This window comes from Salvia miltiorrhiza, chromosome 8 (genome assembly GCF_028751815.1).
Source record: "Salvia miltiorrhiza cultivar Shanhuang (shh) chromosome 8, IMPLAD_Smil_shh, whole genome shotgun sequence".
NCBI lineage: Eukaryota > Viridiplantae > Streptophyta > Magnoliopsida > Lamiales > Lamiaceae > Salvia > Salvia miltiorrhiza.
In genome coordinates this window covers 8,227,462-8,253,262 of record NC_080394.1, presented here as the reverse complement: position 1 = coordinate 8,253,262, position 25,801 = coordinate 8,227,462, and the positions used below count along the sequence as shown (strand labels likewise).

At 36.3% G+C, this 25,801-nt stretch overlaps 6 protein-coding genes across 10 annotated transcripts; all 6 read left to right on the top strand.

Moving 5' to 3' along the window:
- Positions 1 to 2,451: 2,451 nt before the first annotated feature.
- On the top strand, positions 2,452 to 7,718 carry LOC131000656 (zinc finger CCCH domain-containing protein 24). Its single transcript, XM_057926676.1, has 14 exons — positions 2,452 to 3,015; positions 3,260 to 3,352; positions 3,422 to 3,703; positions 3,786 to 3,858; positions 4,047 to 4,179; positions 4,257 to 4,410; positions 4,600 to 4,683; positions 4,910 to 5,032; positions 5,607 to 5,777; positions 5,904 to 6,038; positions 6,306 to 6,401; positions 6,642 to 6,959; positions 7,160 to 7,203; positions 7,297 to 7,718. Exons 1-14 carry the CDS (start codon positions 2,557 to 2,559, stop codon positions 7,544 to 7,546), a joined length of 2,415 nt encoding a protein of 804 aa, XP_057782659.1. The 5' UTR covers positions 2,452 to 2,556; the 3' UTR covers positions 7,547 to 7,718.
- A 2,621-nt stretch (positions 7,719 to 10,339) lies between these two features.
- On the top strand, positions 10,340 to 13,626 carry LOC131000655 (uncharacterized). 5 transcript variants are annotated; one of them, XM_057926675.1, is made up of 9 exons: positions 10,340 to 10,489; positions 10,677 to 10,763; positions 11,296 to 11,790; positions 11,961 to 12,123; positions 12,205 to 12,502; positions 12,783 to 12,855; positions 12,941 to 13,031; positions 13,122 to 13,201; positions 13,288 to 13,626. In XM_057926675.1, the coding sequence occupies exons 2-9, from the start codon at positions 10,686 to 10,688 to the stop codon at positions 13,414 to 13,416; spliced, it is 1,407 nt and encodes a 468-aa protein (XP_057782658.1). In that variant the 5' UTR covers positions 10,340 to 10,489; positions 10,677 to 10,685; the 3' UTR covers positions 13,417 to 13,626. The 5 variants fall into 5 exon arrangements, with proteins under 5 accessions (XP_057782658.1, XP_057782654.1, XP_057782653.1 ...); XM_057926671.1 differs by having other exon boundaries at positions 11,961 to 12,132; XM_057926670.1 differs by having other exon boundaries at positions 10,411 to 10,516; positions 11,961 to 12,132.
- A 587-nt stretch (positions 13,627 to 14,213) lies between these two features.
- Positions 14,214 to 15,527, top strand: LOC130998017 (putative late blight resistance protein homolog R1B-16). Its single transcript, XM_057923455.1, has one exon. It carries the CDS (start codon positions 14,214 to 14,216, stop codon positions 15,525 to 15,527), a length of 1,314 nt encoding a protein of 437 aa, XP_057779438.1.
- Positions 15,528 to 15,551: 24 nt separating this feature from the next.
- On the top strand, positions 15,552 to 16,955 carry LOC130998016 (putative late blight resistance protein homolog R1A-3). Its single transcript, XM_057923454.1, has one exon. It carries the CDS (start codon positions 15,552 to 15,554, stop codon positions 16,953 to 16,955), a length of 1,404 nt encoding a protein of 467 aa, XP_057779437.1.
- Positions 16,956 to 19,424: 2,469 nt separating this feature from the next.
- On the top strand, positions 19,425 to 23,740 carry LOC131000652 (ruvB-like protein 1). Its single transcript, XM_057926668.1, has 12 exons — positions 19,425 to 19,653; positions 20,062 to 20,250; positions 20,925 to 21,056; positions 21,176 to 21,325; positions 21,571 to 21,726; positions 21,901 to 22,035; positions 22,125 to 22,190; positions 22,301 to 22,407; positions 22,829 to 22,928; positions 23,028 to 23,119; positions 23,208 to 23,277; positions 23,360 to 23,740. The coding sequence occupies exons 1-12, from the start codon at positions 19,573 to 19,575 to the stop codon at positions 23,447 to 23,449; spliced, it is 1,368 nt and encodes a 455-aa protein (XP_057782651.1). The 5' UTR covers positions 19,425 to 19,572; the 3' UTR covers positions 23,450 to 23,740.
- Positions 23,741 to 24,048: 308 nt separating this feature from the next.
- Positions 24,049 to 25,473, top strand: LOC131000653 (uncharacterized). Its single transcript, XM_057926669.1, has 3 exons — positions 24,049 to 24,428; positions 24,733 to 24,774; positions 24,866 to 25,473. The coding sequence occupies exons 1-3, from the start codon at positions 24,315 to 24,317 to the stop codon at positions 25,214 to 25,216; spliced, it is 507 nt and encodes a 168-aa protein (XP_057782652.1). The 5' UTR covers positions 24,049 to 24,314; the 3' UTR covers positions 25,217 to 25,473.
- The last annotated feature ends 328 nt before the right edge of the window (positions 25,474 to 25,801 follow it).

The following is a 25,801-nucleotide window of genomic DNA, read 5'->3' as shown; positions in this document are numbered from 1 at the left end:
TATTTTCTCATAATATCAAAATGCTTATGTCTTTATGATTTACAGGGGTCAAGGAAAACAACAAAGTGTTGATGCTGATAACACACCACTGGTTGAACACGAAGAATACCCGGTTCAACCAGACTAGAGGGGGGAGTGGTTGGTGAGGAGCAATATATGCAGAGTAGGGAGAGAGTACAAATCAGAGGAATCACTCTCATCAGAGGAGCCGTACGGGTCAGAAGAACCATTTTTACCAGAAGGATTTCATCCATCAGAGGAATGACTCTAGCCAGAGGAGTCATCCGCACCAGAGAAGTCATTCTTGACAGAGGAGCCCTCTTCTCCAGAGGAGTCATCCGCGCCGGAAAAGTCACCATCGTCAGGGAAGTCATCGTCATCAGAGAAGTCAACTCCATCAGAGAAGTCATCCACGTCAGAGGAGTCCTTCATGCCAGAGAAGTCGTTACCGCCAGAGGAGACGCCCTTGCCAGAGAAGACGTGTTTACCAGAGGAGTCCTTCATGCCAGAGATGTCAACATCACCAGAGAAGACGCCTTCGCCAGAGAAGACATTTCCATCAGAGGAGCCAATAAACGCGCGGGAAGGTCTCCCGCATATTATCGAAATTACCAGCGTACCCTTCCACCACGCAGGACGCATGCACCGAAGATGTTTTTACTATTTTACCCCTCTGCTTGTAAATCTATAAATAGGGCCCGAGCTCGTGTATTATTTTTCACGCTCTCTCATATTTTCGAATACAATAGTGGTTTTCTTTCTCGTGCAAGGTTTCCGATCAGCTATTTTTACTCTTTCCAGCCTTCTCGACTAGGTCGAATTTTATGTTTCCTTTTATAGATTTAGGTGTTGGTTCCGTAAACACCAGAATTTTTATCCAATTTCGCAGTATTAAAATTATCCAAGGGGGGAGGGAGTATGGGTTATTCCCACAAAATAGCATGGAGAAGTGGGATTAAGTAGGAGTTGACCATATTAACTGCACATGATATCAAATATCACACTAATCTGTATTAATTTAATTTATCCTACCTATAAACTCATATCAAACAGGCCCATAAAAGCTCAAGCATTAACATAAATAGTAAGTTATATTTTCCCGCCAAAATCACTTTACTATTTTTAGAATTGATTTTTTTTATTGTAATTTTTAGAAACTATATAGATAATTTTCTATATTATATATATATATATATATATATATAATTTTTTATTCATTTCGTCTACTCTAGATTATACAGATATTTGTTTGTTATAATTTTTTTCTATTGATATAATTTATCACATTTTCATAGTTTTTTCAAAATAAAATGTATGCAATTTCAGGAAATTTAAATGATGTGCTAATACAAAATTAAACTCTTCAATCTACTTTTATTTTTTATTTTTAAAGAAAAATTGATAATGGTTCTCCAATTAATGATTTTCCATTAAGTCATTTTCATAGTTTCTAGGTTGTATTATTATTTTATCTAAATACAAATTTTAAAATTAAACTATATATTCTCTAAAAATAAAAAAGTGCATTAAATATAATATATTACCACTCACGCACATGCGCGCGCGCGCGCGCACACACACACACACACACATATATATATATATATATATATATATATATATAGGGTGTGGTTCTAGAGAGAACTATATTATTTGTGAGAACGGGAGAACCATCAAATCTAATGCATCCACTGTAAAAATTAATGCATTCGCTGTTAAAATTAATGCACTAAAAAAATAAAAAAAATGCTTCCTTCAGGATTCGAACCCAGGATCTGCATTCATCCAACAAGATGATGCATCCATCGTAGATCTTGATGATCGAATGGCTGAAAATGGTTCTCCGGTCTTCTTTTATTTATGGTTCTTTCTTGAACCTCTCCATATATATATATATATATGTGAGTACTGTATATATTTCAGTATAAATTTTGTATAAGTTATTTTTAATATAATATGCATATATTATATCATCTTTAATTTTGCCATGTATGGTTTTGATTTGGACGAAATTAAAATTCAGTGTATTTATATCACAACTTTATATAGTTGAAAAAGTACCAAAATTCACTAATAATTTGTGGATAGTCAATTAACGCCTCAAAAAAAATATGTTGTGAAATCCAAATCAGTAAAAAGTACTCAAAAACCCTTTCAAGACTAATAGAAAATTTGAAAGAAAAATATCTATATATTTTGGTGAAAATTTTAAATAGATAATTAGATAAAAAGGTTTTGTCAAGATCTTAGTCAATTATTTGATAAGCCTCAAACTATAAAATGGTTTCATCTTCATTTTAATGCTGCTATCCTTATTAGAGCTATTTTATATAAAAATATAAGTAATTTATAGTAGAATTTTATTTTCTAAATATAATATTCTAAAAATAATTTCTTTTTTACTATTTTAATTAAATAGGTATCACCGTGCAGCGCACCGAGAATAATACTAGTTCAATTGTAAGGTTCCAACGTTTATAGAAGTTAACTGCTTAACTCTCACGAACTTAAAAACCTCCAGTGGCGGAAATCCCGCCAACTGAAACCCTAACTTCAATGGATCCCCAGGATTCCACCGACCAATCAAATCTTTCAGAAAACCCTCCGCCTCCATTTTCCGCCGGAATCAACCTACCGGAAAAGCGCAAGCGTGAAGCCGACCCCGACCCCGAACCCTCAACTGACAAGACGAAGCACCCTCTGTGGAAAACGAGTCTTTGCTCCTACTTCAGGAGGTCCAGCGAATCGTGCAGCCACGGCGAGTCTTGCCGCTACGCTCACGGAGAGGAGGAGCTCCGGCTGCGCCCCGACAATACGTGGGACCCCACCTCGGAGCGGGCCAAGAAGATGACCAAAACTGATGACCAGGAACAAGCGGTGGAGGAGAGCGGCGTAATGATGACGGAGGCGTTGGAGGAGGACGGGGAGGAGTCTTCTTCTGGTTTATCCAAATGCTTCGTCAACTTGCCTATGAAGTGGAGTTCGGATAACTTTAGGATTTTTCTGAACGAGCAGGTTAGGTTGCTCTTAATTAATGTCTCGAATAAATGCATGAAATAAAAATGATGATTATTTTAAAGTTAATTTTGTATGGGTTCTGCAAATTTGCAACTGCTCGGTTGAAAGTCAACAGATGCATATACTCTTAAATTTCGACTTCAGGTTCCTTTTGTTAATATATATGTTTCGTTATGGTACGCTTGAGTTGATTTGCAGTGCTTGATGCATATCGTGATATCTCATAAAATTGTCATAACAGGGAGTCATGTTCAAATCAGCAAAGAAAAAGAAAGGAATGATAGTTGGATTTGTTACTTTCGAAAGTGCAGAACAAGTTAAGGCTGCTGTGCAGGTACATCCAAAGATTCAGTCAAATACTAGTAAGAAGTGTGAAATTTGCTTCTCATGCCTAGTGTTACAGGAGCTGGATGGTAAAACTATTGGAAATAATAGAACATTAAAGGTCTCGGATGTCATTCAGCGGCCGTTTGAGAAAAACAATAAAACTGCATTGCCTGAAAAGCCATCTCCAGATGGTAATGTGACTACACATAATGATGATGTGAACGACAGCTTACTTCCTAGCGATTCAGCCTTAAAGGGTAGAAGTGCACGTGATGCTGTGACTCCTCTTGCTCACATGTCCTATTCTGATCAGTTAGAGCACAAGAAAAACTCTTTGGCACAAATCCTCAAAAGACTCGTCAGTAAATCAAACTTACTCCTTATGTTTTTGTATTATGTGAAAGACTAATTGGAGACTTGCATTGTATTTGTTGTTGTAGACTCGCAATGCACGTAAGGCATGTCCAAATGGCATTTCACTTCCAGAATGGATTCTGAAGGCTAGAGAAATAGGTCCTGTTCTATTCATGTCTCAGAAGTTGAATTAAATGATTTTGGCGATGATAATAAACTTGTAATAGCATTATGATAGATGCTGACTGAGTGGACATTCTTGATATTTTTTAACGCCGTGTTTCATGGTATTTGAACTTCATCTATCACAAATGGATCCTTGACCCAATATCTTTGCTGACATTCAGGTGGTCTTCCATGCAAATTAGAGGGTATAATTGAGTCACCCCTTATTAATGGATACCGTAACAAGTGTGAATTCTCTGTTGGAAATTCATTGCAAGGCAAGCACACAGTGGGCTTTTTACTTGGGAATTTCAGGTGATCTGCTGTTAGCAAGCTATCTAATTACTATATCTTGTTCCCACAACCTAAAGGTATTTGGAAAATTTTTATAGGGAAGGTGTGACTGCTGTTGAGGAACCCATAGACTGTCCAAATGTCTCTAAAATTGCTTGCAAATATGCCACTGTCTTTCAAGAATTTCTGCAGCAGTCGTGCTTGCCCATATGGAACAGATTGAACAATACTGGGTTCTGGCGTCAACTTACGGTATGTTTTCATACAAAAAAACACTGAATTTTGAATCAGGTAATTACCCTTGTTAATTGTCTTAAGAATTGCTGAAGTTGATTCCACTTTGATCCAAAATAAATAATGTGATCTCATTATTCAAACATTACTAAATTGAAATACCAGTACTTCCTCAGGTGACTTTTTGTTGCCAATGTTTATATCTAGGTCCGTGAGGGTAGGAAACCTTGCCAGACAGTTGACGTTGACAATGCTGAGGCTAGCATTTCAGAGGTCATGCTCATAGTTCAGGTTCGTGTCCTATTGCCTGCCTTTTGAATTTCACAAACCAATCTGCCATCCTACTGTTTGAGTGACTGATTGTTGTACATATACTCCATTGACTGTATAAGAAGACATACTTCAGAAATCTGTTTATAGTAATTTGTTATGAAGAAACTTGGTTGGTTAATTAACTAGTTCATTGTTTTTTTTTTTTTTTTTTTTTTTTTTTTTTTTTATGTCTTGTGTGATGCAGGTTTGCACCCTGGGTTCCGATGAAGGACAGGTAAAAGACGAAATTCATCGGTTAGCTCAAGCTTTTTCTGCAGGATCTACTGCAGAATCTCCTCCATTACCTTTAACAACTCTTGTAATTCAGGTAAACCAGAGGTCCAGAAGCCCAAGTTGATATTCTATATGATGATTCCCCCATCTCTTTGTTGGAGTGAGTCCAGGTTTACATCTGGGGTATTTGCTTTTGTTTCCTGTGACATCTGCCATAAGGTGGTTGTGTGTGTGTGTGTTGAGGGGAGGGGGTGGAAGACAAGGATGATGCATGACGCAACCTAGTGTATAATAGTTATGAGAAATTGGAAACTAATACAAATTTGTCCTGTTGTGCTCTAAGAGAACTTCTATTTGTAAAGCTTTCTAGTTTGCATTTTCTTTGTGTATTAAGATTCTTCAATGGTATGTATTAATTACATAATTCCTCAACTATGTTGCCACTTTTGTGTATATTTGAACTAGGAATGTCAAATAGCTATAATATGAAGGTCAAATGAGTGCCTGGTCCTATTTGTGTTTTCTTTCAATCTCCTTGTATTCTGCTTATTTTGGAGTTACCTGGGGATTTCCCCAGATTTTTTCATTGTCTGCAGTTTTTGTCTATTGTATTCATCTTTGTGCGGCATAATAAGTCTACATATAATCCTGTCTGACACCTTTTGTAGGATCATACAGGAATATCGAACGCTGCACCACCCGATGCCCGTTTGCGGTATATTTTTCTCCATAGAGGAGGTGATTGTGGACTAGAGATAGCTGAGGATGTTGTAGAACCGAGAATTCATGATCACATAAGCAATCTCCGGTTTTCTATATCTCCATCTGCCTTCTTTCAGGTAAACTTGCTGGATATTTTAACGATCAAGCTTGGCCCTCCCTTTCCCAAAAGAAAATTTTCAATGAAGAACGAAGAGGACACTAGTTTATGAGAAATTTGCGAATTCATTTGTAAAATCTGGCAGGTTAACACCCTTGCTGCGGAGAGGTTGTATTCACTTGCTGGGGACTGGGCCGATTTGGGTCCTGATACTTTACTCTTTGATGTTTGCTGTGGGACTGGGACTATTGGTCTGACTTTAGCTCACCGTGTTGGTATGGTAATGCTTAAAATCCAATTTAAACATTTATTCATTGCATGTATTCTTGTATTGCTTCAGAATTTATTGGTTTATAATTGGTGTATGTATATTGTCGAGGTAGAAAATAGATAGAACATTGGTAAGCTCTCTACTGTATTCATATGTGCTGCTATTTTATTAGGTATATTAAATAAGATCATCTTTGATAGGATTTCCTCCCTTGTTACTGTCCTTTTTTTGTTAGTTCTTCAATATGACAAATGATTTGGCTTCCAATTTGTGCAGGTTGTTGGTATTGAAATGAATGCTTCTGCTGTTTCAGACGCAGAAAGAAATGCAGAATCCAACGGCATTAAAAATTGCAGATTTGTCTGTGGAAAGGTTAGACTTGATTCCCTACTTTTTGTTCCTATTCTTCTTCTTCTAATTCGCCAATGTCAACTGTAATACAAATTAACTGTTGCTGAGGTTCTTTTATTTTGATGTCTTAGTTTTGGTTCCCTAGGATTAGGTTCCTTACATATATTGAGCAATTGGCATTGTACAAACTTGTTATCATTTACTAAGTAATATGTATAATAGGCGAGTCTTTTGTTCTGACATTCCTTACTTTGCAACAAGGCTGAGGATGTTATTGGGTCGTTGATGAAAGAGTACCTATCTTTGCCTGAAAAGCAAGATGAAGTCATCAAGACATCAGAAAATAACGAGTCTGAAGCCAATTCTGCTGAAGAAAATATAAACTCTGTCAACAATATGCCTGGAACCGAAGATAGCTCTATTGTTAACCATGAAAATGGTCATGGTGCCAGTGGATGTTCAAAAGACGAGGCTAAGTTAGAGAAGCATTGCACTTCAGAAAGTAGTAGTATACCATTGCGACAATTTAGAAACGTTGTTGCAATAGTGGATCCGCCACGTGTCGGACTTCATCCCATTGTAAGTGATCTTCAAGCATTTCTATGCGTCTGTAGTCCAAGCAATTGGTATCCATGTTTGAATTTTAGACTATCCATGGTAAAGAACCTTTTCATTCTGCAGCCAGCATGTAGTGAAATGTTACATGGCTTTCTTATCATCCCATCGTTCCTGCTATAAATTATAACCAAATTTCTTGACGACTTTTCCTGTGAATGCAGGTAATCAAGGTTCTGAGGACGCAATCGCGTTTGAGGAGGCTTGTGTAAGTTTGTCCATTATTTTTTTTCTTCAGTCAGAAATTGTGGGTTTCAAATGTGTCCCAAAATATAATCCGACTCCATTCTCCTATATTCAGCTACATTTCCTGCAATCCCGAGAGTCTGGTGGCAAATGCTATCGAGCTATGCACGCCATCACCCGATAAATCTGAGAAAGGAAATAATAAGAACAATAGGGGATGGAGAAATATGAGCGCAGCTGGTTTAGCCCGGCACAGAGCCAAGTCTATGCCCGATTCCGAGCCATTCAAACCCGTGAAAGCGATGGCCGTTGATCTTTTTCCTCATACACCCCACTGCGAGCTGGTAATGCTGCTTGAGAGGTGAATAAGCATAAACATGAGTTGTAAATCAATCTACTTTATGCTATTCCATTTTCTTTCAATTCTAACTACTATAATAACTAGCAGCTGAGCTTTCTTGAGACTTTGTTACTGTTTGATCATAAATTTTTGCTCTACAGTTTGATTCTATATTATTGAAACATTATGGTCTCTAATTCTGTAGTTATTTTATAACTCGAAAGTAGCAGGTTGTCCAATCTTTATGGTCTGCTTGGTTATATATGGGATGAATGGTTGAGTTGGAAACTTCTTTTTAAGGATTAATATGCTTTTACGACTGTCTTGTCTTTTGATTTTGTAATTTAATAGGGTTAATGATGACTTAAACCCACTTTGATTAACAAAAACAAGTATACTACTCCCTCTGTCCCACCATAAATGAGGCTGTTCTTTTGGGCATGGGATTTAAAAAGTTGTTATTTAGGGTATAAAGTATTTAATTATGTGTAATTAAAGATTTTAAAAAAGAATAATTCAAAAATAAGGGATGAGTATTAATTAGGGCGAATAAGAAAAATAAGGGTGTAATTAGTGTTATTAATAGCCTTAAATTCTCCAATTTTTTATTGGGACAATTTAAAAAGGAATACAACTTACTTTTGGTGGGACAGGAAGAGTATTTTTCTGGATTAATTGCCTCTAAATTCATAAGCTATAGTTAATTTTCATTTTTTCCCCTCAATCTTTGAATTTCCTATTAAAATCCATCAACTATCGATTTTTCCCAATTTTCCCGTCAAGGCAATTTCCCTAAAATTAATCTCCAGTTGGAATTAGAGTTTGCTAATAGTTGAAGTCCTTGGATTTAAACAAGAAACATCCTTTAACAATTAGAATTTATCCGAAAATATAAGCTGGAATGACATGACTGTTTACTCGTAGATAAAACAAAATAAAATGTGAAATGTGAAGTTATTAATATTATTAACAAACTGTAGAATGCAAGGTCACTTAAATTTAATTCGAACGATAAGACATGTTTTTTGCTTTTATTAAAAATTAGTGTTCGACTTTGTGAGCATAACTTTATGAAGAAAAGCAAAAGCAGAGGTTGAAAATAATGCATCTTCTCTTATCATTTCTTATATAGTCTGCATTGTTGGAGAGACGTGGCCTTCCTACCAACCTACTTTATTAATGGTTGCAACATTCCATCACAAAAGGACCATGCATTATATCATTAAATAACAATTTACTATCAAATCATATACCACAAAGTGGGATAACAAATTAAACATTGGTCCCAACCTCCCATCAATTTAGTATTTATTTTACATGCGAATCATTTGTAATGTCCATCAAAATGTCACATTTATCTCATCTATGTAAAATTTGATATAATATTATCTGTAAAACTAATCCATTAACGTGATTCATTCCACCAATCTATTGACTATTAGTCAAGATTAACTAAATAATTGTCTCTCCAATTCATCTTCTCCATCTCATATTTTTTTTTGGCCCTTTTCTCTTTCGGAGATGCATGATTGTGTAATTTAAGTGATTATTTTTTTGGCGATGCATGACCGGTCAATAAATTTTTTAAATTTCAAATTTCCAATTTTCTATGTTTTTCCTTATAAATAATTTGACTTGCACTTATACTTGTGCATTGTCTGTTCATATGCATTAATTTTGATTTATTTATTGATGGGCAGCTTTACGTGTCCGTGCATTCATTAAGCATGCATGTAAAAGAAAACTATTCAAATTAGAGAACCACATCTAGTTTAATATTGTAGTAGGTATTTAGAATATTTCACACGTGGAGTGGAACCACATCTGCAATATACTAAAAAGAGATTATTGATTGTGTTGTGTGTGTTGGCCTAGCAGTATTTGGTTAATACTCTTTCTGGCCCATGAAACAAGATCAAGTTTTCTTTTTGGTCTGTTCCATGAAACAAGATCAGTTTATAAAAATAGCAAAAAAAAACTCTTTATTCACATTTTCACTTTTTCACTTACCACACTTAACACACAAAATACTATAGTAATTTCTTAATTCACGTGCCGAAAAAAACTAGGTTTTGCTTCATGGGATGAAGGGAGTACCTTAATTAGAGGTTTTGAGTTTGAATCTATCGTGATACCATCTTTAAATTTTTTTAGTTATTTATGTAATTTATATATAAAAAAAAAGAGATTATTGACTTTAAATAAATGAATTAATTTTGATAATTTTTAAAATACGTAAACAAAATAAAAATGAGTCCAAAATTCATGTATTTAAGAGTCAATAACTCTAAAGAGAAAAAGAATTTCTTATTTGCCAATTTGATTTTGATTTCTAGAGAATCAAAGTTAAAGAGCCCAAACTAAAGAATGTTTTTTGAATTAAATATAAGGAGCAAAACTATAGTATTGAATACTCCCTCTGTCCGCAAAAGAACTTCCTATCTTTTCTTTTTGGGACGTTCACAAAAGAACCTCCTACCTATTTTTGGATTATACCCCGCCACTTATAATCCTCTTACTTTTCACTTTTCACAACTCTCAATATTAATTATAACACATTTTCATCACTTCCAATACACTCAACTACCTTTTATTCACTCTCAATACATTCAACAATATTTTTCCTTAAAACTCGTGGCACTCCTTCCTAAGAAGTTCTTTCATGGACGGAGGGAGTAAAACAAAAACAACCGTTGCTTATAACTCATAAAAGAAAGAAGATCATAATGAATGCGACATACATAACTAATGAGAATTAAAGAAAGAAATCAGAATCAATGCAACATACTCCATAATTTGGACATTTAAAGACTTGTGTATATACATATACTATGTGATTAAAAAAAGATTAATAAGATGGACACTACCACGTAAGTGGAGCCACGTGGACACTAATAGTATTTTGAAAAATACTAGCAGTGGAAGTTGTGAAAAGCGAAAGCAGTCTGAGCAGCAGCAGGAAGCCATCGTCTCTCTCTCTCTCTCCATTTGCGTAGTAGTAAATAGCATCAACCAATAGCTACATATCTTCATTCATTATTTCACAATTTACTTGTGATTCATCTCTCTCTCTCTCTCTCTCCCCTAACCACCTCTCCATCATCATAAAAGCTCAGATTTATTCTCGTGGGGTCACCCGAATTTCGTTTTTTCAGGATACCGAGATGATCAGCACCGCTCAACACCAAACCCTCATTCCTGCATGTCAACCACAAATTGCTGTTCCGATCGTCGCTGCTGAGGTTAAACCATCACGCTTTCTGCTTTCCTTTCTTTCTAATCATACCTTTTCTCGATGCTAGCTCGCTTTGGCTTTTCTCTTTTCGCTAAGCAGAGGAATCGAGAGAGAGACAGGACGTGTTTGTGCTAGATTCAACTTCTAAATCTCCGTTTTTTAGTTGCGAGAAATCTCAAATTTTATGCATTACATTATGTTGGTTATCTTGATTCTCAATCAGTGTTTCTATAGCTCAGATTCTGAGTTCGTTCTGCCGTTAAATTTCTTTTGAGACTTCCGTTTCAATGATTTGAAATATGTAAGCATATGTGTTGTCTAGTATCTTCAAGTTCTATTGATCCTTCAAGACTAATGATCTTCATCCTAAATTAGCAGAACAATATAAGCTGATAAAATGCAGTTTCCAAGCAGTCTAGAACCTCTTTCCTTTTATGCTTTCTTAAATATGCATTTTTGTAGTCTATGTGATTTATGAAGCTTGCATTCTACTAAACACAAACAGTAATAACTAATGAAAACTTCATAAAAAAAATCAGGTGGAAAAGTCTTCAGAAATGATGGAAGAAACATCGCAGGGCAAGCCATGGAGGAAACCAAATCTTTTCTTGGAGATACCTAGCAGAGCAGTCGATGAGTCTCCTCAAGAACTCGTCCAAATAAACATGCCTCCAACCCAAACTCCGACGCCCACTCCCAAAAGAGTGAACTTCCTTCTAACGCCTGACCCTTGTGATTCATTACTAAATGAAGCCTCCTCAACCAGAGGGAAACCCTCCATCAGGAGTTTCATGCCAAAGTTAAGCTTCAAACACTGGGGTTCAAATTCAGATGTGGACAAGGCTGCTAATGTTGATTCGTGTTCCTCGACTGTTGCTACACAAGATAAGCTAACAATTTCGCGTTCATGGTCACTCACCAAGATTTTCACACCAAGAATTAGGAGGACATCATCCATGCCTGTACCTGAGGTCTTAAATCAAAATTTGGAGAGTGTTCATGGTGGAAGTGTTAACAGTCATCTCACAGTTGAGGTAACTTCTTATGATTTCTTCGAGTAGTTTTTATGGAACTCTGTTTTGTGGCCTACTTGTCTGGTAATGGGCTGGACTTGTGTTGTGTAAAAGGCCTACTTTTCGGCTGCTTGAGATTGGTGAGTGTACCTAACATTTTTGTGTTGGTTGTCTTGCTTTCACCCTTGTAGATAAAAGAAGTTCGACACATGTCCCGTTCGCTTTCTCTTCCTGTCATCAACAAAGAAAATGGGATTCAGAAACTGAATTCTTTCTTCCGTGTGATCCCCTCAACACCAAAAGTGAAAGATGAGGACTCCGTAGTGGCAGTGGCTTCAACAGGAAAAGATGATGGTAATTTAGGTGCTGCATCAATGACTTTTTATATTTCTACTTCATTATGGTGTATGCATCTGAAGTTGCTGGTATTCTCAGAGAATGATGAAGAAGGTGGAGAGGACATACCAGAAGAGGAAGCTGTTTGCCGAATTTGCTTGGTTGAACTATGTGAAGGTGGAGAGACTTTTAAAATGGAGTGTAGCTGCAAAGGTGAGCTTTCTTTGGCTCATCGAGAATGTGCAGTTAAATGGTTTGCCATCAAAGGTAACAAGACATGTGAAGTCTGCAAGCAAGAAGTTCTTAATCTACCAGTCACACTTCTACGTGTCCAAAGCTCTGTAAACCCCAATACTGGGGCGAGTGATTTCAGAGATATAGAGTTCAATGGACACAGGCAAGTGGACAACTGCACATCTCAAGCTTAACTTTCTATGGCATGAAATTATTAAATGAAACTATGGCTGACATTCAAAATGTATAGAGTTTGGAAAGGAATTATATGTCTGCATATAAATTGACAAATAAAGCATTCAACAATTATGAGAAATGTGATTCAACCATTTTTTCTTTCTTGCCTGCCTCTCACACACATTTTGTTTGGCTTACTGCCTTGTATAGGGAACGAACATGATACATGTAATATGTTATCTGAAGCTTTTATTTCTTTGATACAGAATTTGGCAGGAACTGCCTATTCTTGTCATTGTTGGTATGCTAGCCTACTTCTGTTTTCTCGAGCAGCTACTGGTAAGGTTTGCCCGTGGGATATATATTATTCTCTCTCTGCATACCGAGCACAGTTAGCATGATTCTCTATTAAATATTCATGCAGGTTAAGAAATTGAACTCAAGTGCAATTGCTATATCACTTCCAGTTTCTTGTGTGCTTGGCCTCCTCTCATCCATGACCTCTTCAGCTATGGGTATGTTGTCATTTTCACTCCAAAAAATAGAGATTAATCTATATATCAAATCTCTGCCAAAAGAGCTAAGCATTGCTTAAAATTTTGCAGTGAAGAGAAGATTTGTGTGGGCATATGCATCATGTCAGTTCATTCTTGTTGTCCTCTTTGCTCATATCTTCTACGACGTGGTAAGAAATTGAACGGCATAGAATTCATCATTCATGATCATGATCAGTTCTTATGAGATGCAGTGTTTGTTTTTTAATGTTTGTAGATTCATGTGCAACCTGTTATATCAATCCTTCTATCCACATTTGCTGGATTTGGTGTGGCGATGAGTGGAGCTTCTGTTATCGTAGAGATCATCAGATGGAGAGAACGACGCCGGGCTACCACATTTTAGAACAGCTGAAGATGGATGCTTCCTTTCACATCCATCAATTCGTCTCATACTAAAAATTGGGCCGCCAAATTTCAATGTATATATATTTTCTCCTCAAGTTGCAGCTTCAGATCCGCTTACCCGATTCGTGCAAATAGTTTGTAAACTATTTCAACATATCAAATGTATAAAATGTGTTGTTATGGAAGTTTGAATTCCCAACTACAAAAATCATAAGAGTAATGATATGTAATCGCATTATTACTACTCATAATCTACTCAAATACAAAAACACTTGATTTGTTTATTTTTTATTGAAATGAAAGAGGATTAGCTATTTTAAGATAGCTAAATTTATTTTTTATTTAATTAATTTATGACTAGTCATAATATATAAGCATAATAAATTTATTTAAATCATGGATCCTATTTATGAAGCAATCAACCTAGTCAACAGTTCTTGAGTCGTTGACTAAAAATTAATTTTATGGAGAACTGAAATCCCGAGCATATGGCACATTACATACAGGACAAAACTAATGGAATGTGCCAACTTGCAATATTTTCCAACATTAATTTCCACACATCTACCAATTTATAATCAACTGGGAATGCAACTTGGCGCCTTGCAATTATCTCTGTACAAAACGACCGACAATTTGAAGCTAGTGAGAAACCAGCACCCCTCACCTATGACTATGCTCTATATTTCAACTTCCATCAGCGACTTTGGCACCGAAAATATGACTAGTAGTAGGAGTAGCTTTTATTTTAAGTAAGATTCTATCGAATTCTTGTCCCTTCATTTGAGATCGATCATGGCCGCCTATGCAGCCTTGGTTTCTCTACTGCATATCATACACGACATCCAGCGCCATCACTCTCCTCCGATTTCTCTCAACAAACAACAACTTCAATCTCTCACTCAAAATCTTACGTTCTTGCTGGAATTTCTTGAAGGTTATAAGTCCCCTGTTTCCGACGGCGATGAAGCCGATCCATTGGAGATGCGTATTGCAGATGCAGCTTATGCAGCTGAAGATGCTATCGAATCACATATTGTGGGCAAGATTCAGCTGAGCAGATCCAGAAAAACTGTTTCCAGCCGCTTCTTCAACTGCTTTCGAGATCCGAAAAACGTCTCATCAAATCATGGTGATGAACAGATGAACTTGTTTCAAGATGTACAAAAAGTGATAGCAGAAATGGATGAGATCAAGAGAGTAACAATGGAGACCAATACAGAGAAGGCGTGTAGCTTCGTCTCTGCCTCTGTCTCAACTAGGAAGAACAATAATGGCGTGGTGGTTTGGTCTGAGGATGTCTTACTGGGAATCCTTGAAAGGCTCGTTGCAGACCAACCCAATCGCCAAGTCATCCCGATCACAGGCATGGGCGGGATAGGTAAGACCACTCTTGCTAAAACTGTTTACTCCAAGCCAATTATTAAGGAGCGTTTTGATATTTGTGCTTGGGCTACTATTTCTCAACATTACGACACGAGAGAAATTCTTTGTGAACTTGTTTATCAAGCCACTAACAAAAGCAAGCAACAACTGAGTGATAGGAGTGAAGATGAACTAGGATTAGAGCTCTACCAATATTTATCAGGTAGAAGGTTTCTAATTGTAATGGATGATATGTGGAATATCGATGCGTGGGATAGCATACAACGTTACTTTCCTAACAATGAGAATTATAGTCGGGTGTTAGTGACGACTAGGCTATCACAGTTGAGTTCCCAATTGAACGATAGTTATAGCCTTCAAATGGGATTTTTAGATGAGGATAGAAGCTGGGATCTGTTCTCAAGAATTATGTTTGGTGTTGGAAGTTGCCCTCGTGAATTAGAGAAAATTGGAAAGAAAATTGTAGAGAATTGTCGAGGACTTCCTTTATCGATTGTTCTAGTGGGAGGTGTTTTGAAAAATATGGAACAAACCCTAGGATGTTGGAAATCAGTAAGGAAGAACTTAAGTTCAATAGTGAATTTGGAGAATGATAAGCATTGCTTGAAATTGTTGAAAATGAGCTATAATCATTTGCCAGTTTATTTAAAACCATGTTTTTTGTACATGGGAGTGTTCGAGGAGGATGATTCAGTTGAAGTCTCAACACTGGTGAAGCTATGAGTTTCAGAAGGATTTCTAAAACCAATGAATGGCAAATGTTTGAAAACTATTGGCAAAGAGTTGTTAAAGGACTTGGTTGATAGAAATCTCATTCTAGTTGATGAGTTGGGGTCTACAGGAAACATAAAATCAGTCAAAATTCATGATTTGTTGAGGGATTTATGCTTGAACCTGGGCCAGAGAGATGGGTTCTATCACGTGATAGGGCAATCTAGTCCTCGAGGCATACATAGCCAACGCCGCATTGTTATCCCCAGGAACACTTCGGAGAAGAAAGTCCTTGATGACTTGCAATATATGTCACGTGCTCGTTCCATTATTTGTGAATATGGGAAAGTCCCCCAGTGTTCGAATTATGGATTGTTGAGGACAATACATGCATACAAATTTCGCACTTATGAAGATGAAAGCTACGTGAATTCCCTCGTGTCTCGGTGTGTTAACTTGCGCCACCTCGCTGTTGAAGTTGGCAGCATGTCATCGATATTTTCTTCGTTCAATCACCTCTGGAATTTGCATACACTGATCGTGTCTAGTAGGTATAATTCTACGTTTAATGTGCCTACTGAAATTTGGAAAATGCCTCAACTGAGGCATATTGAGATGGCTGAAAGAATATTGTGTCTCCCAAATCCTTTGAATGATGCTGTTGTCATGCAGAATCTAGTGGTACTAGAGGGAGCACATAATTTCAAGTGCGATGATGAGGTGGTTAAGAGAATTCTCAATATCAAGAAGTTGGGAATACTGTATTCAGGGAGAGAGGGAATCGACCATGATGATTATTATTGTTTGAGCAATATTAAATCTCTATGTAAATTGGAATCCCTCGACATTTGCAATGAGAGTGATGCTTCTCTGCATAAGCTCAGCTTCCCCGAAACCCTCAAGAGTCTGACTCTTGACATGAAAGGTGACTTTGAATGGGAAGGAATGTTGGAAAAGATAGGTGCATTGCCCCTTCTTGAGAAGTTCATATTGTGGAGAGGATGCTTTGGAAAAGGCAAGTGGGAAATGGTTGAAGGCCAATTCCCTTGCCTCAAATACTTGGGATTGCACTCGTGTCCTAGTCTGGAGCATTGGACTGCAGAAGCGAGCTCCGTCGTATTTCCACGCCTTGAGAAGCTTTATCTTTCTCAATTAGAAGAGCTGAAGGAGATCCCATTTCAAATTGGAGACATATCGACACTGCAAAATATATGGTTGTTCGACTCCAGCGAATCAGCGGCGATGTGTGTGAAAGAGATTGTAGAGGAACAAGTGGAATTGCAAGGGGAAGATCTTCCATTTCATGTTCAAGTTTGGCTTATGCGTAAGGACGAAGCAGTGCAGAGCTTGACAGGTCCCAACTTCGAAGTTAATGTAATATTCCCTCCGTCCCGTCTCACTTGGCCTAATTCATTTCGCAACGGTTATTTTGTAGAATAAGATTATAATATAAAAGTATATAACGGTGTGTAGACTCGTATTTGTTGTAATAAAAATTGATTATAAAAAAATATACAAATTTAATGGAACAATCCAAAAAAAAAAACATATAAGTTAAGTGGAATAGAGGGAATAGGGGTTTACTCCACCACCTTCTCTCTCTTGTCTTTATGTTTTTGATTATGATTTATTCTCATCTTCAAATGAGCATTGTATTATCCTTGCATTTTCTACAAATTATGTGCAATAAGGTTGTGGCACGTGGAGCGGCCAAATCGGTCCCAACAAAGACATCAGGCATTCCAACACCGGCAAGATCAACGGATCTATGAGAATGCTCACATTTAAATGTTCCAAGGCAACAAATGCGGCGGACAAGGATTTTGGTGGATGGATAAAATTGATAGGATTTGAGGAGTGATTAAATAATTTACCCAATTTTAAGGTGATAAATAATTACTGAATTGCATGATTATAAACGGGTCGAATTATCAATCACGGGGCCAATCATGCAAGTCAAACACTTAATTAAAGTGAATTATTTTATCAATCATGCCTTATCACTCAAACCAAACACCTTTTATTAACTCCGGGTTGACAGCTATTGGTAAGGTCGCCCGTGGGATATATATATTCTCTATCTGCATACCGAGCACAGCTAGCATGATGGACAACTGGTAAGAAATTCCTTGTTATGCTTAGGATTTTCAGTCTATGGCTTCATCAGCATAGAGTTCATCATTTATCATGATCACTTTTTATGAGCTGATGTGTTTGTTTTTTCATGTTTGTAAATTCATGTGCAACCTGTTATATCAATCCTTCTATATATCCACATTTGTTGGGTTAGGCGTGGCGATGAGTGGAGCTTCTGTTATTGTAGAGATCATCAAATAGAGGGAACAACGCCGGGCTACATTATAGTTTAGAGCAAAACAAAACCCCTTAACCGGAGTGAAGATAGATGTTTTTCAAATCCTTAACCAAGGAAACATGACTTCTTGCACTACTAGGAATTAACTTTCATGAAAAATATGTAAATGTATATATTTTTGGGTTAATGCATTTAAATTACTGAACTTTTAATAAATTCTCATTTTACATACGAACTTTAAAATCTTTATTAAAATTACTCAACTATTAATTTTTTTCTCATTTTGTATATTTGTCCATTTTTCATCGTGATGACGTGACATAAATATTCTCACTTGACATGAATATGCTTGCGTGTCATAAATATGACCGTGTGGAAAAATAGAATTGACGTTGTAATATTGTATAGTTGGATGAAAACGACGTCATTTCAGGCCCAAAGTTTGATTGAAAAAATGGACAAATATGAAAAATGAGAAGAAATTAATACTTGAGTAATTTTAATAAAGATTTTAAAGTTCATGTGCAAAATGAGAGTTTGTTGAAAGTTCGGTAATTTATATGCAACTAACCCTATATTTTTTCTCCTTAATATACTCGACTCATTTTATCAAGCAAAGTTTGCTCTTTAAGTAAGAGCAATTTTATCATTTCAAACTCAAAATAAGTAAATTTTATAGTGAATATATATATTCACTATATATATTGGGTTAGGTTCCATTGAAAAATTAAATATTTTACGAAATTTTAAAACGTTGAATAGATCAATAATTTTGATGAACATATATTTTTGTAAGAAACACGAAGTAGGAGAAGAGAATAAGATGAATTTGATGTGAAAAATTGAATGAAATTAATGAATGTTTATAAAGAAATTTTAGATATTTTTAAACGAAAAAGAACTATTGAGAACAAACGGCTAAATTAAGAAACAAAACTATTAAAAACGACTAAATTTCGAATTTAAATCTCTATTTTTTTAATGACGCGTGTATACCACGTATCTTACCCTTCAATCTTCGCGCCCTCTTGAGCCCCCAGGCGCAGCAAAGTAGATGAGATTCTCTGTCCCAAAATGTAGTGTGTACCTATGTGTATCACTCTTAATTTCTTTATTTTATAATTATTTTTTATAAAAATAAAAATTATTATTATATTATGAAGTCTAATTAATATTTATCACTAAAAAATGAAATTTAAAAAATTATATATTCTAATTTTGAATTAATACGCCAAAATAATCTATTATTAATTCAAATAAATATAAAAAGATAATTATAAACCCTAATTGGATGAGTAAACCCTTGTTAATTATTTTTTATATTATATTAAAGCATAATAAATTAAAATTAAATAATAAATAATTAAAAATTATAAAAAAAATTAAGAATAGTACATTACATTTGGGACAAAGGATCCCATTTGGCAGCAAAGGGGTGGGGCTTGCCGAGGGCTGGGTCGAGCCCCGCTCCGCATGCTCTTCGTCGTGACTGCGGGGGTCAACTATATAGTATGGGCTTTGAGCCCAAACGACCCAATTACCCGCCTAGGCCCATCACAAATTGCATACTACTTGTAGCCTCTTTTATTAGTAGTATTTTGAAATAAACAGAAAAGACATTCGAGCTCCTCCATTAGAGGGACAGAAGCTTCCGTAACAGCAGAAAAAAACACTAGCAGGAAAAGGGAATTCACAGAGAGAGAGAGAGAGAGAGCTCAGGGAGAGAGGAGAAGAAAAGCAGGAATGAAGATAGAAGAAGTGCAATCGACCACAAAGAAACAGAGAATAGCAACTCACACTCACATTAAAGGTCTTGGCCTCGAGGTAAACTTTTCAATAATCTGCTCAAGTGATACTTTTTCTCCTGTTAAATATCGTGTTTTAGTAATATTCAGTACTCAGCAATATACAGTTTTCAGATTTTCACGGTTTTGGGGCTTTTGGGGTTTAACGTTTTAGGGTTATTCTGTTCTGGCGAGTTTTTCTTCCCAATTTTTAGGGCTCTGTTAGCTTTGCAGCATACCATGTTTGAAGTGAAGAATAGAAGGTAAGTGAGAGATACCTATTGAAGCGGAAATATTGAAGTTTTATCTAGCTGTTTACACCCCAGAGAGAAGATTACTCGGTTTCTTTACATAGTGATGTTTTGGTTTATCTGGTTCATTGTCATTTGACCTTATTGTTTACATTTAACTGATTTTGTTGTGTTGCCATGTTGATTTATGTTGTAAGCCCGATGGAAAAGCATTGCCTTTGGCTGCGGGATTTGTGGGTCAGAAATCCGCAAGGGAAGCTGGTGGCCTTGTGGTTGATATGATTCGACAGAAGAAGATGGCTGGCCGTGCTCTCTTACTAGCTGGTCCTCCTGGCACTGGAAAGACTGCGCTTGCTCTAGGAATTTCCCAAGAACTTGGTAGCAAGGTGTGTTTATGAGTTGTGCTGTTTTGTGTACTTGTTTAATCTTATCTGAACTGATTTGGTGTAAACTTATTTCATTGAGTTCTTTAATATCAACAATATCATTTTAAGGTAGTGTTGAGATAGAAGAGCAGCTACTGGGCCAATATTAGTTCGTCCTTATATCAACAATATCATTTTAAGGTAGTGTTGAGATAGAAGAGCAGCTATTGGGCCAATATTAGTTCGTCCTTATATCTGAAGTTGTCGAACTAGGGTTTCACTGTTTCCACTGATATTGGCTTTTCTATCTCCTTTTGTTTGCCTCAATGCCTTCCTTGAGTTTAGTTCCAAGTCTAGTCTTTTTGCATGCATTACATCTAGACATGAAAGTTTTTCTTCGACCTTCCATTTCTCTTCAATGTGAGAACCCCTCTTGAAGATATATAAGATGCTTATATTCAAAGATTCTATGCCAAAAATGGTTGTATATGAGTAGTGAACACATCAATTACCAAGCAAGAGTTTAACTGGACATCATCTCCAGTAAAAAGGTGGAAATCTTACTATAACAAATTTCCTTTGTTTACTGGTCTTTTATTCAGTGGGTTTAACAAATCAAGTTTCAATCATTGCAAGTAGTATGTAGTTGTCTCTGGTATTGATGTATGACATGTTATTGGCCTCCTGAAATGCAGGTTCCTTTTTGCCCGATGGTTGGGTCAGAGGTATATTCATCAGAAGTAAAGAAGACTGAGGTTCTAATGGAAAATTTTCGGCGAGCCATAGGTCTCCGCATTAAAGAAAACAAGGAAGTTTATGAAGGGGAGGTAAGCGCCTGTTATGAGAATTGAGAAATTGAGAACAAATGTTGAAAGAAGTCATTGCTATATAAAAACTTCTGCATTTTTGTAATATTATACGGATATCTAACCCTTATATATTACAGGTTACTGAACTATCTCCAGAAGAAACTGAAAGTGTGACTGGTGGTTATGGTAAAAGTATCAGCCATGTCATAATTGGATTGAAAACTGTAAAGGGAACCAAACAATTGAAGTTGGATCCGACAATATATGATGCCTTGATTAAGGAAAAGGTTTGTCACTGAACCTATCCTCTCTTGTTCTTTTAATTCTATTGTCCATTTTTCACATATTGTCTAGGGTCAAAAGATGCTAAATTTTACAAAGTTGTTCTCTATCTATAATATATTCACCAACAGAATAGATTCTAAAGGATGTTAGATGAATGGTAACCGTTCATGGCACATGTGCCTTTTTCAATTTATTATCTATCTGGCATTAGTTGATGTAACTGCAAGACTTATGTCTCTAACTGCAGGTAGCTGTTGGTGATGTTATATACATTGAAGCAAATAGTGGAGCCGTTAAAAGGGTTGGGAGGAGTGATGCTTTTGCTACTGAGTTTGATCTGGAGGCAGAAGAATATGTACCACTTCCTAAAGGAGAGGTTCACAAAAAAAAGGAGATAGTGCAGGTGTGTTCCTTTGCTAAGCGAAATCATTCTATTGATTTACTAGGCAGTGTGATGCATTACTATAAATGATGAATGTTGTTGAGGCTCTGTGTGGTTTAATCATGAATGTTTGGGTTATGATTTTCTTTTAGTAAATTGATAAAAAAAAATTGTATTTACATCTGTTCTATTTAGGACGTCACATTGCATGATCTTGATGCTGCAAATGCACGGCCCCAAGGAGGACAAGATATACTGTCCCTGATGGGTCAGATGATGAAACCTAGGAAAACTGAAATCACTGACAAGCTGCGGCAAGAAATAAATAAGGTGTGATTCAAAGCGATGACATGGCATGTGGAGCTCCTTGGGCCATTGAGTATTAAAGCAGAGTGTTTAACTATGTTTAAAATATTCAGGTTGTTAACCGGTATATCGATGAGGGTGTTGCAGAGCTTGTTCCTGGTGTCTTGTTTATTGACGAGGTACTTAACTTGCATGCATTTGTTTAATTATTTTGTTTATTTTTTATTTTGTTTATTTATTTTTTTATAATGACTCTTGCTTCTTGCCTGACTGTTTAATAACAACTCAGGTTCATATGCTGGACATGGAGTGCTTTTCTTATTTAAATCGTGCTTTAGAAAGTTCACTCTCGCCTATAGTGATCTTTGCCACAAATCGAGGAATTTGTAATGTCAGGTATGCAGGAAGCTTGCTTGTTAGGCTTTTTTGTTAGAGATGACCTTTCGAAACCTATAATGGACAACCTCACTGAGAAACATTGTCTAGGATGAGCATCTTGAGTTCTATTTTTGGCATATTATCTTAGACAAAGTTAAAATCATAGTGTGATAGTAGATGACATTCTAAAAGTTAATGTATCCCTTGTTACAGAACTATTGTTTTTTTTTTTTTTAATTTATTTATTTTATCTGTATGAAGAACTATGGCTGATACAGCTGCTTTATATAACTATCTTGCAACTTCCAAGCAGATTTGTCAATTTCCTTTAAATCATAATAGTGTGGTTTTACTTGGACAAGCTATGCTTCTGGATGCTACCTGCTTTCTTAACAGCTAATCTGTATAACAAGGCTAAGATTATAACATTGCTTTGTAGAGGAACAGACATGACTAGTCCTCATGGTATTCCAGTTGACTTGTTGGACCGCTTGGTTATTATAAGAACAGAAACCTATGGTCCCGCTGAAATGATACAGGTTAAACCTCATCTGACATAAATTATTCTGCGTTGGTGCTAAATATTCAATATTCTTGTATTGCTGCTTTTCTTATTAATTGCTGATTTCGTGTTATAGATATTAGCTATCCGGGCACAAGTTGAGGAACTCCAAATAGATGAGGAAAGCCTTGCTTATCTTGGAGAGCTTGGACAGCAAACATCTTTGAGGTTCTTTTCTCATTATCTTTTCTCGCTATCCACAATTTTTCATGGCGTGCTAATGAGATCTAATGGTGGCTCAAAATTGTGTTCTCAGACATGCCGTCCAGTTGTTATCTCCTGCTAGCATCGTTGCTAAGATGAACGGTCGTGATATTATTTGCAAGGTAATACTTCTAACTCAACTTTGGGAAATGATGCTATCAACAATTACGAGGAAATAATCGCTTGACTTGTACATTCTTGCAGGCGGATCTTGAAGAAGTAAATTCTCTGTACCTGGATGCCAAATCCTCTGCAAAGCTTCTTCAAGAGCAGCAGGATAGATACATTTCTTGAGAACTTGGCTGGCTGAAGCGACATCGCCAATTTTTGAACCATTTTATACAGACGACCAGATAAGATGAACAACATCCTTAATCTTTCTGGTTTTCTTGTAGTGTGACATGGATCTAGATGTGAATTCTTATCTAGGCAGTTGGCTCTAACTCTCGACATTTTCCAGATACAATCGGATTAGTGTTCTATTTTTGGGTAGAAGTGCTTGTTGTTCGTCCTCATTCCGTGTAATCTATGAAGCTACTGTCGTCTGTCGATTATTTGGATTCCATTCTGAGGTTTTCTATTTTATATCGTGTTTTGATCTTCCGTATCGGCGGGATGGAATTCTGCATGTGTATTGAGATAAAATATGACTTTTCAAATATAAGTAAAGTAATGGATGATGATATGGTGTGTTACGTTATAAGTATTATGCTTGGATTGAAATAAAAGATACTATACTAACTAGAAAACGTCGAAAGTATAATACTTTTTGTGGACGAAGAGAATATAATGTAAACTTTATTACATCGAATTAAATTAATTAAAAGATAATTATATTATATAAAAATAATATAAATAATTTAAATTATAATTTAAGATCCCGTCGAAAATTCGACGGGTTATAGTATCAAACGGTGGAAGAAGCTATGACGTAACGCTCTAATCGCATGTTTTCATTTTTCTATTTTTACTTGATTTTCCCGTGCGAAAGTAAATATTTAATTTTTTTCCTTTTTCTTTTTTGGTAGAATTTTAATTATTTTCGGTTTGTTAGTTGCGTATATGTAACGACGGAGCACGCAATTATCACACACTCAAAACACACTTGCAAGCGCGCAAAATATACACACATTTTCTGTAGGGAGAGAGAGAGAGAGCGATGGAAGTTTTGGGAAACGGCGAAGGCTGGACGAGGAAGAAGCTAGATGTAGAAGATTACCTCGATTTAATTGACGACCGCAATCTACCTCTCACCGTCCGTCAACTTCGCGAGGTGAAACACGCCTCTTTCTCGTCATTGTATTGTATGAATATTCACATAAAGGACTGCCGTTACTCCTTATATGTATTTTTTTTTGTTTTGTATTTCGGGTATGTGTTGTTTTTTGCATTTTCTTTTTTCATCCGATCCTAAATCTTTCGATTATCCGTTTAAAAATGTTCATCCATTGCACTTTTTTGTGCGATCGGGATTTGATTTTATTGTTCTGCAGTTGTTTTTAGTTTTGCGTTGGTGGAATGCACCGACATTTTGGGGTTTTATTGCTGAATCTACTCGCCTTTTTTGTTGTGTGCAGATCATTAGCATGCATGGCTTCAAAAAGATCGAAGCTCCAAAGGCACGACTACACCAAATTCAGTTCTTCTATCTGCTCTTTTATATCTTCCTCTGAACTTGTGTTAATTTTTACAATTTGGGATCTGATTCAGGGCATTTTGAAGGAAATGGTTGCAACAATGGAATTGATGGATCTCCACCGGTCGACCTTGCTAGACGGCGTATCAGGTGATGCTTGCTTAACTCTGAAAGAAGTGAAAGACGATCTCAAATCTCTCAAGTGGCAGGATTGCCACGTCACCTCTCTTCTCACCTATGGCGCCGGCAGCACTTCCTCCTCCTCCACCGGCGACCGCACACTGAAGCGGAAAAGACAGAGAAGATCGGGAAGGAAGGCGGTTAAACTTGCTCTTGACGACTCTGTCGTTTCTACAACTGGTACTACTATTTTAGCTAAGAGTACCACCGATTGGTCCGGTGATTCTACTTCTACGGAAACCTAACCTTTGGTTTGGAGTTGGAAGCTAGGGCGCTGCTTTCACTACTTGTACTTCGAATTATCCAGCGGAAAGGTACAAGTATTATTGCAGTTGTAGTTTTGTAGGCTGAAAATTATTAGAAGTGAACTGTGTATTTCATTATATGCATATTAAAAGGTTCAATAGGAAAAAAAACATTATTACAATTGTTGGTTAATTTTTTGAAGGAAGTAATGAACAATTGTTGGTTAATTCATAAGATTGATCTGCGGCTTGATTCATTTGTTGGTTCTACATCCTTTTTTTTTTTTTTTTTTCTATTTATCTTTAACAACGATAAATTAAACCAATGTTAATTGTTAAATAATTGGGGGTGTATTTATGGCGTACATTATTATGCATTTTACAATATGAAATAAATGTGTAATGAAACTTGAGATTTGAGACTTCCATTTGTTTTGTCTACCACAAATAGTTATAAACTTAAACCATCAAAGAAATAATACCAAACTTATGGTTTCCGTTTTCAGTGGGTTTCTTCGTGAACCTTTTATGGACGCAAGTCATGTACTTCCTCGTTCCTCCATCTCGATTATCTTGAGACATTTT

Excerpts from the sequence above, each read along its gene's own strand:
- LOC130998017 (XM_057923455.1), top strand. The coding sequence starts at position 14,214 with ATGGCCGCCTATGCAGCCTTGGTTTCTCTACTGCATATCATACACGAC.
- LOC131000655 (XM_057926671.1), top strand. The coding sequence starts at position 10,686 with ATGATCAGCACCGCTCAACACCAAACCCTCATTCCTGCATGTCAACCA. Across the intron at positions 12,856-12,940 it reads GTTTTCTCGAGCAGCTACTG|GTTAAGAAATTGAACTCAAG; the intron begins GTAAGGTTTGCC and ends ATATTCATGCAG. Across the intron at positions 13,202-13,287 it reads CTCATATCTTCTACGACGTG|ATTCATGTGCAACCTGTTAT; the intron begins GTAAGAAATTGA and ends TAATGTTTGTAG.
- LOC131000656 (XM_057926676.1), top strand. The coding sequence starts at position 2,557 with ATGGATCCCCAGGATTCCACCGACCAATCAAATCTTTCAGAAAACCCT. Across the intron at positions 4,180-4,256 it reads TTTTTACTTGGGAATTTCAG|GGAAGGTGTGACTGCTGTTG; the intron begins GTGATCTGCTGT and ends AAATTTTTATAG. Across the intron at positions 5,778-5,903 it reads CTCCATCTGCCTTCTTTCAG|GTTAACACCCTTGCTGCGGA; the intron begins GTAAACTTGCTG and ends AAAATCTGGCAG.
- LOC130998016 (XM_057923454.1), top strand. The coding sequence starts at position 15,552 with ATGAATGGCAAATGTTTGAAAACTATTGGCAAAGAGTTGTTAAAGGAC.
- LOC131000653 (XM_057926669.1), top strand. The coding sequence starts at position 24,315 with ATGGAAGTTTTGGGAAACGGCGAAGGCTGGACGAGGAAGAAGCTAGAT. Across the intron at positions 24,429-24,732 it reads CCGTCCGTCAACTTCGCGAG|ATCATTAGCATGCATGGCTT; the intron begins GTGAAACACGCC and ends TGTTGTGTGCAG. Across the intron at positions 24,775-24,865 it reads AAAAGATCGAAGCTCCAAAG|GGCATTTTGAAGGAAATGGT; the intron begins GCACGACTACAC and ends GATCTGATTCAG.
- LOC131000652 (XM_057926668.1), top strand. The coding sequence starts at position 19,573 with ATGAAGATAGAAGAAGTGCAATCGACCACAAAGAAACAGAGAATAGCA. Across the intron at positions 21,727-21,900 it reads AAAAAAAGGAGATAGTGCAG|GACGTCACATTGCATGATCT; the intron begins GTGTGTTCCTTT and ends TGTTCTATTTAG. Across the intron at positions 22,408-22,828 it reads CGAGGAATTTGTAATGTCAG|AGGAACAGACATGACTAGTC; the intron begins GTATGCAGGAAG and ends ATTGCTTTGTAG.